The sequence below is a fragment of the Heterocephalus glaber genome, unplaced genomic scaffold, assembly GCF_053883595.1.
Source record: "Heterocephalus glaber isolate CG9 unplaced genomic scaffold, H.glaber_assembly_v1.0 deba00000122, whole genome shotgun sequence".
In the NCBI taxonomy this organism is placed as follows: Eukaryota; Metazoa; Chordata; class Mammalia; order Rodentia; family Bathyergidae; genus Heterocephalus; species Heterocephalus glaber.
In genome coordinates this window covers 80,620,526-80,634,089 of record NW_028258138.1, presented here as the reverse complement: position 1 = coordinate 80,634,089, position 13,564 = coordinate 80,620,526, and the positions used below count along the sequence as shown (strand labels likewise).

The 13,564-nt window shown below is 50.1% G+C and overlaps 2 protein-coding genes across 6 annotated transcripts in view; one reads left to right on the top strand and one right to left on the bottom strand.

The window, feature by feature from the left end:
• The window catches only part of Pigb (phosphatidylinositol glycan anchor biosynthesis class B), a 23,112-nt gene extending 13,228 nt beyond the window's left edge, over positions 1–9,884 (top strand). For 2 of the 5 annotated variants that reach the window (XM_004835350.4, XM_087209690.1), the window contains 4 exons: positions 280–344; positions 3,641–3,854; positions 5,338–5,515; positions 6,054–6,296. In XM_004835350.4, coding sequence (XP_004835407.1) covers positions 280–344; positions 3,641–3,854; positions 5,338–5,515; positions 6,054–6,191 — 595 coding nt within the window. In that variant the 3' untranslated portion in view covers positions 6,192–6,296. The other 3 variants (XM_087209689.1, XM_087209694.1, XM_087209700.1) reach the window with 3 other exon arrangements.
• Positions 6,270–13,564, bottom strand: part of Ccpg1 (cell cycle progression 1) — a 25,456-nt gene continuing 18,161 nt past the window's right edge. Inside the window, 4 exon segments of the mRNA XM_087209688.1 lie at positions 6,270–6,974; positions 6,976–7,086; positions 9,148–10,520; positions 12,529–12,647. Of these exon segments, the coding sequence (XP_087065814.1) occupies positions 6,899–6,974; positions 6,976–7,086; positions 9,148–10,520; positions 12,529–12,647 (1,679 nt within the window). The 3' untranslated portion in view covers positions 6,270–6,898.

Genomic DNA, 13,564 nt, shown 5'->3' with positions numbered 1-13,564 from the left:
ACCCTGAGTCCGCACTCGCGGTGAGCAAGAGCTTGTGTCGCTGGCTCCGCACCGCCTGCCAGCCAGCCTGGGCCTCCCGGCCTGCCGACCCGCCCCGAGCCCCGACCCCCGAGCCGTGAGGTGCCTGCGTGGTGCTGCCGGGCACCCTGTAACTGAGCAGGGGGTGACTTCCATGGTTACAAAGGGATTGTTGATGTTTCATTATTCTAAATAGATTCATTTATCAAATGACCATGTGATGTGATAAAATGTTTTCTCTTAAATTTTTTATTATTATAGCATGTTGGGCCACAAAGAATTCAGGTTTATCTATCCAGTCTTACCGTTCTGTATGGTGTTCTGTGGTAAGTGGTTTTGTTCAATACAGAAAATAACTATAGAACCAGTTAAAAGATGATAAATATTTTTAACTACATGTTATGCAGAAAAAAGCATGAGGCTTCAGTGTCAGGAACTTTGTTGGTGCTGTCCCTTAGAATTCTTTCACTAAGAAAGTGAACGACTGTGTTATAGAATAGGTATTTCAAGTTTATGGCTAAACGGCAACGGTCTTCATTTTCACAAAGGAAAAATACTTTTATTGCTGTCCAAACTAGTTTTTAATGCTTTTGTCCACAAAGTGTTTACCCTGTTAAGACTAAGGCAATGCAGGTTTTTCTGGTACCGGGGAATCGAACTCAGGACCTTGTGCTTACGAGACAGGCGGCAGGACCACTGAGCTAAATCCCCCGGCCTTCACAATGCAGTTTTAAATTCACTCCTGTGGCTTTACTTTTGGCTCTTTCTCCATTTTTCCATTAGTTTTTGCTGTGTATTTTTGTACCTAATGACTTTTAAAAATTTTGTTAACTCATCTCAGGAGAATCTAAATTTCTACATTGGTTTGGGAAAACTGTGAATTAAACTTAATTAACTTCAAGCTTAATTCAGAATAAATGAGTCTTGGCTTCCTTGGAATATTAGGAGAGAAGGAAATGAGTAACCAACAGGGACTAGAGCCTAGAAGACACAGGGAGTCCCAAGTCTCAGACTCTGTACCTCAGAACCCAACAGCTCCAAGCCCAGCTCCAAGCCTCCAGCCTCCCCTGACCAGGCTGTGGGCGCTGAGACCCAGGCACCTGTCCGCGTCGCATGAGCAGCGGCGTTTCCTGACTTCACACCAAGTACAAGCACATGGGAGTCACTTGGTGGATCGTAGCATAGCAGGCCACGTTCACAGATGGCTTCTGATTCTCTCAACACTTTTTAGTGCCCGTCCCAGGACGCAACTGACCAGAGCAGCCTGGCCTGGCCTCTGTGGAGCCCGAGCCTGGCACAGGCTGCCGCCCCTCCCTGCAGACAGTGCTCCTGAGTAGGCAGCCTCACCCCCAGTCGGGTGCTGCCGCCGGGCCAGAGCCCCAGGGTGCTCAGCGGTGGGCTGGTGTAGACGGCCAGTTCTTTCTGACTGCCTGACATGGTTGGGTACTGCACCTCAGATCATGGCCTTTTTTGGTTCTGAGCTTTTTAACCTGGTGTTAGGTAACCATCTTGCCTCTCAGCTACTGACGTGTCACAAGCCACCTCAGTACAGTGGCTTAGTCTGGCATGGTGGCACATACCAGTAATCCCAGCACTCGGGAGGCTGAGGCAGGAGGGTACTGAGTTCTAGGCCAGCCTGGGTTAGCGACTGAACAGGACCCTGTCTCAGAACAGAAAGAAACAAACCTAGTGGCTTAACACCAGGACACGCTGTCAGCATGAGCAGACTGGTAGATGTTGCCACTGCTGTAGGCTGAGGCAGCGCAGCTTTCCTGTATAGTTACGGTTCCAGGAGGGGGCAGAGTGCAGGCCCCTTGAGGCCCAGGCCTCGACCTGTGAACTCTCCCTTCTCCCACCCTGTCCTTCGGTCAGTGCAAGTCAGGCCCAGCCTGGGCTGGGGGGGTGAGGAGGCTTGCTGACCTGGAGCGGGGATCAGCAGGCCCACCACAGCATCTCGGATCCGGCTGCCTGCCTTTTAAATTCCGACCTCGGGGGTCACCCTAGAAGTGGGTCCCCTGGACCGTGCCTTCTCAGAGTGGGGATGAAACAGCTGCTTCGTCTGGAGCCCCAGCCCCTCCATGCCGGCACCTCCATCTCCCTCCCAGGCCTCACTGGGGACTGAGGCAGGGGGATCATGAGTTCGAGGCCAGCCTGGGGCACAGCAAGACCCAGTCTCAAAAACCCAAATGAATAATGGAATGGAAAGAATCACCAGTGTACTTCTTGGCACAGTGGCGTGAAGAGCAGAAGTTTCTTCCCATGAGGTTTCTGAGCCTTCCTGCGGGCCCAGGTGCCCCTGTGCTGCTCCTCAGCGGTGCTGCAGTCATAAGCGCAGGGTCAGACTGCTCGGCAGGGTGGACTCTCCATTGCGCACCCCACACCCGGGGGTTCAGCCGGCCCGGGCAGAACCCCTCCAAAGCCATGTGGCCGTACAACAGGTGACGGGGCATGGTGCACTCAGGCAGGGCACATGTGGAATGTGTGCACACACGAGCAAGCGTCGGTACAGGGACGGGTCTGGAACCAGTCCCCAGGCTCTGAGGGACAGCTGTCCTCGAGCCTCTAGATTTTATCACATCAGTCAAGAGGGATGTGATGGATTTAATCAGTGAGATGTGAGCGATTTGATGAAAGCCCTATCTTAGTGTAAAACCCGTGTCACGGTATAAAAGTCAGTGTACTAGTGTACGGTCCTCTATAATGTGGCTGGAGCCCAGCTCCTCCAGGAAGTGTCTGTACGCAGGAAGTATCGTTTAAACCAGGGACAGTGAGTGGTGTGCACCTGTAATCCCAGCACTCTAGGAGGCTGATACAGGAGGACCGTGGGTTAGAGCCCAGCCTGGGCAATTTAACTTAGCAAAACAGAAAAAAAAAAAACTTAGTCAGATCCTGGTTTCAAGATTTTAAAAGGCTGGGGATGGACTTCAGGAGGCGGGAATCTCCAGCACTGCCCACCCCAAAAGAAAGTATCTTTTTGTAGGCCCAGGTAACAGGAGAAAACTGGCATCTGGGGTATCCAGTTAGCAGTGCGTGGGCCGGGGATTTAGCTCAGTGGTTCTGCTGGCTGCCCCACAAGCACAAGGACCCGAGTTCGATCCCTGGTACAAAAAAAAGCAGTGCATGAACTACTGCGTGAAATGAGTGTTCTGACATCTGGGTCCCAACAGCCCTCACCCCTGGGCTCATAGCGTGACCCGAACCTCGTTAATGGGGACAGGGGCCTCATGTTTTAGGTCAGGTAACACGTACTTATGTGCTGATCCACTTTCCCGAGCCAGACCATGTGAATGTGGCTTTTGTGCGGAACTTCATCTTGGTATTAGTTGCTGTGCAGTTAAATGTGCCTGTCGGGCGGCAAAATCTAACTGGGATCTTGTTAATCACCTCTTAGATATGTACTAAGACTATTTCCCTGTGAGAAGAGCAAGGGCTCCAGGCTTCTCCAGGCTCAGTCCAGCAGTACAATGGTTCTTCCCTCAATGCAGTGCCTTCTGTTTCTGGGCTCCCCGGGTGAACTCGGTCTCACACCCCATGGCAGTGCTCAGAGCTCAGCACCTCCCTGAGGCTCCGTGAGCTGGAACTGGCACAGAACCGCAGCCTGGTCTTTGTCACTGTCACACAGGGTACTCGCTCACCCACCTGAGGACGTGGAGGAAGCCAGCGCTCAGCTTCCTGCTTCTGTCCAACGCACTCCTCGCTCTCTACACGGGCTTGGTTCACCAGCGAGGGGCTCTTGACGTGATGGGCCACATTCAGGAAGTCGGCTGCAGCAGCGCCAACCTGTCCTCAGCCTCTGTGTTCATGATGATGCCCTGCCACTCGACGCCTTACTACAGGTAGTGAAGCTCGCTCTAGACGCTGTTAGTAAGAAAATGAAGCTGAAATTCCCAGATTTGAGTCAGCTTTTTTTTTTTTGGGTATCGGGGCTCAAACTCGGGACCTTGTGCTTGAGGCAGGCTGTAGAACCACTGAGCTAAATCCCCGGCCCTGAGTCAGCTTTTTATTAATCAAATGAGAAGGAACTTTAAACACCCACTCACATTTATTTAGTGGTGAATTTTTTTTTTTTTGTACCAGGAATCAAACTCAGGGCCTTGCGCTTCCAGTGCTGGGATTGAGGCTCTTGGAAAACACAGTATGGAGTGGTGCAGGAAAGAATAAAGCTTACTGCAGCAGACTCCACACCTATTTAACTCAGTTCAGGTTCAAGCCCGGGTAATTTAGTGTCACCATGAGTCTTGTTTTGGGAGACGTAACACTTGGAATACCCAACCGAACAATGCCAAATACACACAACGTGGAAAGCTGGTGTTGCCTAGAAAAGCCAGAGGCCAGACACGAGACCCCAGTGTCCTTCGCCAGCTCGTGGTTATGTGGCAGGGAGGGGTGGCCTGCAGGGACCCAGATGTTCTCCTCTATGGGGACAGCAAGTGCTGCTGCGGGCTGCAGAGAGTTCAGGTTCTCAGCTTACACTTCCACTTACTTTTCTGAGATGGTCTCGCTGTGTAGTTCAGTTAACTGCCTCCCAAAGGCTGCCAGCTGCTTCTCAGGATTTTTTTTCTGGTTTTTTTGAGGCAGGATCTTACTATGTATCCCAGGATGGCCTCGAACTCATAGCAATCTTCCTGCCTCAACCTGGGATTACAGGCTTGTGCCACCATGCCCGGTGAGGTTTTTTGTTTTGAGGGGCTTTTTGGGGTTTTTTTTTTTTTTTTTTTTTTTTTTTTTTTTTCACCTTTTGGCACTGGGAATGGAACTTAGGGCCTTTCACTTGCCAGGCAGGCACTGTACCACTGACTACATCCCCAGCCCTCAGAATTTCTGCTTTAACATCTAAACAAGGCCTCCTCCAAGATCATAAAAATCATGAAATTATTAAGTCTTAAGTTTACTTTGTATGCATCTCACAGGTTCCTTCAACTCCATTTCTCGCCAGATATTTACAGTCTTTATCAAGTGAAATTTAGCTCTCCTGAGGGCTTGCATTGCATGGCCTGGAACCTGGCTTGAAGGGCCCTGGCTGGCATCAGATGGACCCACCCTTGCACTCCAGTAAAGCCAGCAGCCTCCTGGCCGCTCACGCTCACTGGTGAGCAGGTTGCTCTGGTGTCTGAACATGAGCAGAGAGGGAGCAGGGCCCTTCCCGGTGTCCCTCGGGTCTCCGGCACACCTGCAGACCCAGACCCCAGTCTCCCTGTGGTTTCGACCTCAGCTTCCTACCTGGCTGAGTGCCTGAGGCATCTTCAGAGTGGGGGACATGGGGGACATGCATGCTCGCTGCTTGGCCACGGTAACAGGTGGCAACTTCTGCCTTCACAGCCACGTGCACTGCCCACTCCCGCTTCGGTTCCTGCAGTGCCCCCCAGACCTGACTGGGCAGAGCGGGTATCTCGATGAGGCGGACACTTTCTACCTCAACCCCGCAGGCTGGCTCCAGACGGAGTTTCGCGCCACCCCGCTGCCTGCTCGCCTGATCATCTTCAGTGTTTTGGAGGAGGCAAGTAGATAGGAAAAGAAAGCGCCCGGTGCTGATGCACCTCAGGCTCAGCCAGCAGGCGAGCAGACAACACTGCTTGTTCTGTGGTCCCTGTCATCCCCTGTACTTTGCCTCGGTCTTCTCCAGTCGGAATCAGCCCCAGGTCTGCAGCTGTCAAGGCACATCAGTTACCATAAATTCACGTATTAAGAAATAGCCAGCCATGGCGGTGCACGCCTATGGCCCAGCACTTGGGAGGCTGAGGCAGGAGTGTCCCGAGCCTGAGCCTGAGCCCAGGCTGGGTAACTTCATGACTTAGTGAGACCTGGTCTCAAACTTAAAAAGGGGGCTGGAGATGGGCTGTGAGGAGCCCTGGGTTCAGTGCCCGTGCCTTAAGAATTAAAGTAGCCAAGGGCTGGGGTGGGGCTGCACAGAGGCCCTGGGTTCGCCCGCAGGGGAAAAGGCCAGAAGCTAGAGGTGAAATCAGAACGGATGGCTCTTAGCTCTTAAACATTCCTCAGCAAGTGCGGCCTTTTCTCAAACACTGATTTACTTGTAGGAGATCCGAGCCTTCCTAACCTCAGGGAATTACGAGAGAACTGCGGTTTTCTTCCACACTCACTTCCCAGAGGGCAGGACTGGAAGCCACATTTATGTCTATGAGCGGAAGTCGGCCAGGCTGCAGGGGACGGGGTGAGATGGCGCCGAGGTCCATCCCGCTGCGATCGATGGGCTGCACTCAAGGAGTCACAGAAAGACACACACTAGTCCAGACTCCAATAAAGACCTTTGGTCTTCCTCATGGTGTAGTTTTATTGTTTCTTCCAATCAGATGTGCAAGGGGCTCACAAGAGAACAAGTCAGCAAGCTCTGCGAGCAGCACACTCTTCACAAGTCAGCGGGCTCTCAAACCCACAAAAAGCAAGTGTGGAAGGTCATGAATTAAAGGTGAGACCTGCACAGCGGTTCTGCCTACCGCCAACCTGACAGACAGCAGGCTGAACCACACTGTCACGCACGGCTTGGACACAGGGCACTTCATGCACAAACCTGCTCCATGCCTGCCTTCCTTAATAAAACTACTCTATTTTCCAGGGCCAAAATTTTTTTTGTTTTTGGTACCGGGGATCGAACTCAGGACCTTACCCTTGTGAGGCAGGTGGCGGAACCACAGAGCTAAATCCCCGCCCCCCCCTTCCAATTTTTTTTTTAACAAAGCTAAACTACGGGTTTATTAAATGCAGGTTAGTAAGCTTTTAACTGATTGGTGCTGTACGTACCACTATGAAGCCATCGAACTGACCCCTTTAAACACGATAATGAAAAATGACAGTGTCCTCTTGGTAATTCCATCTTAGTTCCAACAGCAAACAGTATAGAAAGCATTCCTTAACACAATCATGATCAGTATTTAGGGTCAAAAGGTAACTGCCCCAGTTCTATTTCCAGATGTGCCTTATGTCTTCTGCTAGTGCGACCATTTATGCCATTTACCTTCCTGTTTACAAGGCTGTGGCTGACGGTGCTTCTGCTGTTGTTTTCCGTGCCTGGAGTTTTCAATATTTACCATTCGTTGCTTTTTACCAGGTCGACTGAAAGTAGTAAACACATTTTTCATTTATGTTAGAGTTCAGCTTAAATTAACTTTAAAACAACTTTAATGTTTATCTCCATGAATCTACCTTAACACTGTAAGAGGATGTTAACATGAAGTACAGTCCTAGTTACCCACGCCAAAAAAGGGGTAAGTGCAAGTATTACACTTTTTTACCCTATAGAAAAAAGGCTGGGCATGGCAGTGCACACCTATAACAGGAGGCTGAGGCAGGAGGATTGCTGAGTTTTGGAGTCAGCCTGGGCTGCAGAAGCCTGGCATTGAGTTAAGTACATAGTAAGACCTATTATCAAAAAGCAAAAGGGGCCGGGGATCTAGCTTAGTGGTTCCACTGCCTGCCTCGAAAGCGGAAGGACCCGAGTTCCATCCCCGGTACCAAAAAAAATAAGCAAAAGACAGAGCCAGGCATAGCGGCACAGACCTGTAACGCCAGCACCTGGGAAGGTGTAGCAGGGAGATGGCCGTGAGTTCCGCCCAGCCTGAACTACATAGTGAGACCTTGTCTCAAACCAAAAAAAAAGCAAAGGACAAATATTACGGGCAAGAGAGAGAATGCTCAAGGGATAGAAATGTGGCAATAAAATAATGAGATGTTTCCATTGTTTCCCTTCTGTTCTGTAAAGATCCCTCCCTCCCCACTGGCTTTACTGCAGCAGAAATCCGTATCTCACAAGTCCTCGCCAGGCTCTGCCACCTCTCGCCCCAGTTCCCAGCGTCTACACTGCCTGCCTCCCCCGTGACCCCGTGCGGCTCCCACCGCCGCCCTCCGCCACTCAGTTCCCAAGCCTTGCAGACATCTGAGCTCGCCTGCGGCTGAACGCCTTGCTGTCCACACCTCGCCGTCACAGCTCAGGCCGACCCGCACCAGAGCATGACGGCTGCCTCCAAACGCGCCGCTGCGGCCGCTAGATGGCGCTGTGCAGCAGGGGGCCCTCTGGAAGCTTCCCTTGCAGTTTTACTACTATATGGAGTACATGCATTCACATCTGTCTCCTTTGCACTCTGCTGTCCTAATTCAGGTACCAGCAGTCCATGGCTGTTACCCACCTCCTAGCTCCACTTCCCACTGGCCCTTCTTCGGCCATGGCCAGCACTCTGGAAGGCATTGCCACCCCCACCCCACTGCGGATTCTCCAGTCCACGTCCTTCCTGTGAAACACCCTCAGGATCCAGAGGCCCTTGGTGATCCGAATCTTCCGGATTCACCCGGGCACTACCCGGCCTTCTGAGTGAAGTGCCCTCCCTAACGGGTGAGCTCACTCTCATTTCTTTCAAAAGCTCTTTGAAACCTATGGAGAGTCTAAAGCCTCACGAAGCCTCTGCACACCTCGCCAGGCCCCGGGCCACCACGTGGCTGCCTCTGCCCACCTCACCGTGGGCTCCTCACTGCCCACATGCCCAGCACTCTGCCCACCTGGGCACCACAGACACCAGAACCAGTCTCATTATTTTATAGACACACTGCCTTTATTTGCAAATATATAGATGTATCTCAAAGGCAAGAAGGGAAGCTAACGCTTGAACGTTAGGGGACCTGCACGTCACAGGGTAAAAAGCTGACAGACAACGGGCAGACGGGCACACGTGAGGATCTCTGCCTGCTCCGCCGCCTCGTGGTCATGCCCCTGTCCTAGCAATGCAGCCGGGCGGGGAGTGTTAACACAAAGTGGGTGGCGCTAGGGACAGGAGGGCTGTTGGCTACGGGCTCCTCCAATTTCGGAGTAGAACAGGCACTGTCCACTAAGGTGAGCATGTAAGCAGATTAATCACACAGGCAATCATCTTTTCATATAAATTACAGTGAAAATAGGATTTATATACCCTTAACTGATTTTTAAGATAAAATAATCATTTTCTCAAGTCAACAGTGATGATGTAGCATGGAATTTTCTATATGAAGCAGCTGTAATTTTAAAGCTGTACCTTTCAGTTTGTTCTAAGCTTTCAGGATTATAAAGCATATCTCTGTGTTACAAAGTACTACCCAACAGACAAGTGTCAGAAACTATTGTAAAGACATGGTTCTAAGTAAACCGACCTGGGTCCGAACAGAGGGAGTAAACAGTCGGCAAAGTATCTGCCTATGTATCCATCCAACTTCTCAAACACTCCATTATCTAGTCGGTACTCCTGCATACTTTTAAGATAATTTTTAACATCATTAACAAAGTCCGCGAAGGTCTTCTGATTTGTGAGCCCGTTTGTGATATACTGATCGATGATTTCATTAAGCTCTTCCCAATGATGGAAAGTGCCCAGTTCTTTTAGTAAATATCTTCTGATTACTTCCCTAAATTCAGCTACCAGCAAAGGACTCACCACCATGTTACAGGGGCTCGAGGGCTCTGGCTGCACGCTTTCAAAGCCCTGACGCCCAGCCTGTCCAGGGGAGTGGCAGTCTCCCTGCCAGCCATGGGCAGCGCCAAAGGTGGCTCCTCCGGCCCACGCCCCACGAGCTCCCTGTTCTGGGCTCCCAGCGCGACGCACGCTGGGGCCGCGGTGCTTCTGGTTTGGGGAAGGCGCCTCATGCTTCGGATGTGAACGACCGGTGAAAACTGGCCCTTTTTTTTCAGTCTCTGCTTCTTTTGCAGCCCCAAATCTTTTATTGCCCTTTTCATCAAAGAGAGCCTTGGTGGTATCTTTAAAATGTCGGAAAGTGGACTTAACTGACTCTGAGAACTTTTTGAGATTTTCCTTCATAGCTTCTTTAGCCTGTTTAATTTTTTCTTTATGATGCCTCACAAACGCCTTGGTAGAATTCTTCATGGCATCAAAGGTTTCCTTAACTGTTCCCAAGAACGTTTCCTTTGACTTACTCTTGGCCCTGTGGCTTCCTCTGCCTGCCCTCTGCTTTCCGGTGTCTGGTTTTCCATTCTGGTCTTTGGCTTCAATATACAGCCTTTCCCACAAGTCAGAGCGCTGCTGCTCAAAGTTCAGCTTCTGCTCCAGCTCACCAAGTTTTTCCTGTAACACTGCTATTTCCTTTTTCTCCTGGGGAGAATCTGACTTGGCCTGCTGCTGACCAGTCTGTAGGTGCACAATTTCCATCCGTAAAGATGCTGCTAATTTTTGTTCTCTCTCCAGTTCACTCCTTAGCATTTTTGTTTCTGCCAGCAGAATCTCCTTTTGATTAAGGAACCTGTGTGTTTTCTGTTCTGCATCCTCCAGATGCTGCTTAAGCTTCTGATTTTCTATGACCAACTCAGCACTTGTACCTCTCCCCTCCAATATTTTAATCTGCTCCCTTAGCTTCCACAGCTCTTCCTGGAGTGAGCCCATGGTGCGCTCTCCCTTCTCCAGAGAAGCCCTCAGGTGGTGATTGTGGGTCGCAAGTCTCTTTCTCTGAGCTTCAAGGGACATCTTCTCCACGGCAGTCAAGAGTCGACACCTTCTGAGACTTTCTTTCAAAGTCTATTTTGAAAGAGAATGTTGTCAAGATTTCAAAAGCTGAGTTTAAACCTTTAAGATATTAACACCTCACAAACTTCACTGGCTTTATTTCTACAGGTACTGTCCCCTGGGTATTACTTTCAATAGTATAAAAATTAGAAAACCTAAGTTTCACATGCAAGAAAGCTACTTTCAGCTAAGCCTGGGAGGAATTTAAAGACAAGGGAGTCAGCTATGCAATCCTATTAGTTCATCCCTAACCAGGCTGTAAACAGAGAAGAAAACAGTGCAGCTCAGTGCTTCAGTGCTCGCCTACCCAAATGTCAGGGCCTGGGTCCCACCCCAGCACCGTGAGGAGCGATTACGAAGAGTGGGGTGCGGGCAGCGGCTCTGTAGCAGAGGACCCGAGGCCCAGAGGCTGAAGCCACCACGGCCTGGCAAGTGCCAACCCTGAAATGCACAATGGTGAGCCGCCCCATCAGCTGGACACAGCTCGTCTGGAACAAGCGAGCCCAATGAGCCTCCTAAAAGCCAGCGTCACCCTGTGGAACCAGAAGCCACAGCGACAGGGAAAAGGACACCTTCTGGTACTCGGGAGAGCCCTGCGGACCACGACCTCAGTAGGACCCCTTGAAGGCACACTCTGGACGTAAGGGGGATTCTGTCTTCCCAAGAAACACGGTCCTTGGCCTGTGAGGGAGGCGCACGTAACCACAGGAGAGACCTGGGGGTGGCGCAAAGCCACAGCCTGAGCCTATCGACGTCCTTCCACTTTCCCAGGGAAGAACTAGCTGGAAGCCAGCTACCATGCTGGTCTTCCTACCCTAGGAAGGCTGGGGAGGAGACAGCTAACAGTGTGCTCTACTGCAGTGCTGTGGGCATCAGGGAGGAAAACATGCTCCCTTCCATCAGGAGGTTGGATCAGTCCAGCCATGCCCACCAGCCCAGGAGCACCTGGGGGAGTCAGAAGGCCCCAACCCCTGAAAATGTTTTGCTTAGCTCTGTGCAAATAATGCCTACAGTACGTGTGTATATGTATTTCAAATGTCAAATGTAAATACTGTTAATTATAAAATAGCAGTTGTTTAAAAAGTATTTAGAAAAGAACACTGATAAAAGTTTGCTGAATGCAGTATAAAATAAAGTATTTAGGGTCGGGGAGAGAGCTCAGTGGCACCGTGCCTGCCTTGCAAGCACAAAGTCCCGAGTTCGAACCCTGGTACCAAAAAACAAGCAAAAAATTAAAAAAATAAAAAGTATTTAAGCTTAGATACTTAAAATCAAATTAGCACATGCTAGCTAGGCGTGTGAGGCACTGCTGTGATCCCAAGCACTCTAGGAGGCTGAGGTAGGAGGAACCAGTTCAGCCCAGCCTGGGCAATTCTTTGACTCAGTGAGGCCTCTGTCCCACAAGGGCTGGGGACGTGGCTCAGTGGGAAGACCCTAGGTTCAATTCTCAGTACCGGGGGAAAAAAGAAAAGCAGGGGCTCTGCTGGCCTCGGGAAAGTTACTTCACTCTTGCTCACTTTGTGTCATGGGAACTAAGAGCTCTGTGATGCGCTCCAATACGGTGCCTCGGGTGCTCAAGGACTCAGGTACACGTACTCCTCGCTTAGCAACTCACCGGGTAAGGACACATCACACCTGCGATGGGGGCCTTACAGCCCATCTTGGGGGGCACAGGTCTGTCCATCTTATTTATAGAGCCTCAGTGTCTGCTTTTGTGCAAGACACCTCGCTTATCCAGTGCTGTAGCTCTGTTCTGTTATACATGACAGTGCTGCACGAAGACTGAGGCAAATCAAAGCAAAGCCATCAAGTTGGTTTCCTGTGACCATTTCTTTGTACTATTTTAATGCACACCCTACTTACAGTTCCACATTAGCAACCTAGTCGAAGCTCAGTGGCTAAACAAGGGAGGTCTGAGGCCATGCAGCGGGGCTGTTCCCCAGTCCCGGCCTGCAGTGCCGTCAGGGCAGCGCACTGCGGGCCGCGGTCCCATCCGGGCTGTCGGGGTACGGGTACGCACCTTCACCTCCGGAGGGGTCCCCTGCTGGGGATGCCAGGCCAGATGCCCCACCGTGTCACTCGCTTCATTCCCAGGTGTCTTTGGGACTAACTGCTGCCATCTCTCTCTCTGAATTGTGCCTAAAATGAACACTTTAATTAGGGGCGTACTACATTATGATTACTGACATTTTAAAATACGTAACAAAGTTCATCTATGTATTACCTAATTATTTAGTCTGGATCTTTTCTTCAAAATATCAATATTTCACTGTTTAAAAATTCTGATTATACAAAGAGTAAGTGAAAACTCATGGTGCTGTTCATTAAATGATAGTGGATGTTAATCGTCATATGAATTAGGGGCCAGGGATTTAGCTCAGTGGTTCTGCCACCTGCCCTGCAAGCGCAAGGACCTGAGTTCGATCCCTGGTACCAAAAAAAACTTCCTTTACACAGAGAAATGAACAATCCATGGTGTGGTTCTTTTCAGTTTAAGTCAATACAAAAATGAGTGTTTCTCTGTCTGTCTCTCTTAATATTCTGCCGAAAGGACCCAACACAAGCCCAGAAAGTAGAGATACCTAATAACTGGCTAATCCACAATTGCCTTTTCTTTTTTTTAGTTTTTTGAGACAAGGTTTCACTGTGTAATCTAGGCTGGCCTCGAACTTGTGGTAATCCCCCTGCCTCAGCCTCCCAAATCCTGGGATTACCAGCCTGCACAACCACCACGCTCAGGTCACAGCCCAAGTTTTAAGAATTCTGCAATGGTTAAGACCACTTGAGTACCGCCACCCCTTTCACAGCCATGATAAAGATTTCTTGATTTCTCACCTTAAAATAAAAGTGTTACTTTTTCAAGACATGCTGTTACATGCTTCATGCAGGAGGGAAAAACCTACTAAGTCAAAAGCAGCAAAAAGCATCCAGCAACCTTGATATTCGCATCTACTGAGTGGGCACACCACCATGCACAGGATTTTAAAAGGAAAGGATGCTAGGATGGCTTCCTATGTTTTTCTACCCTTACTGCTACAAAACTTATTTTGTAATTT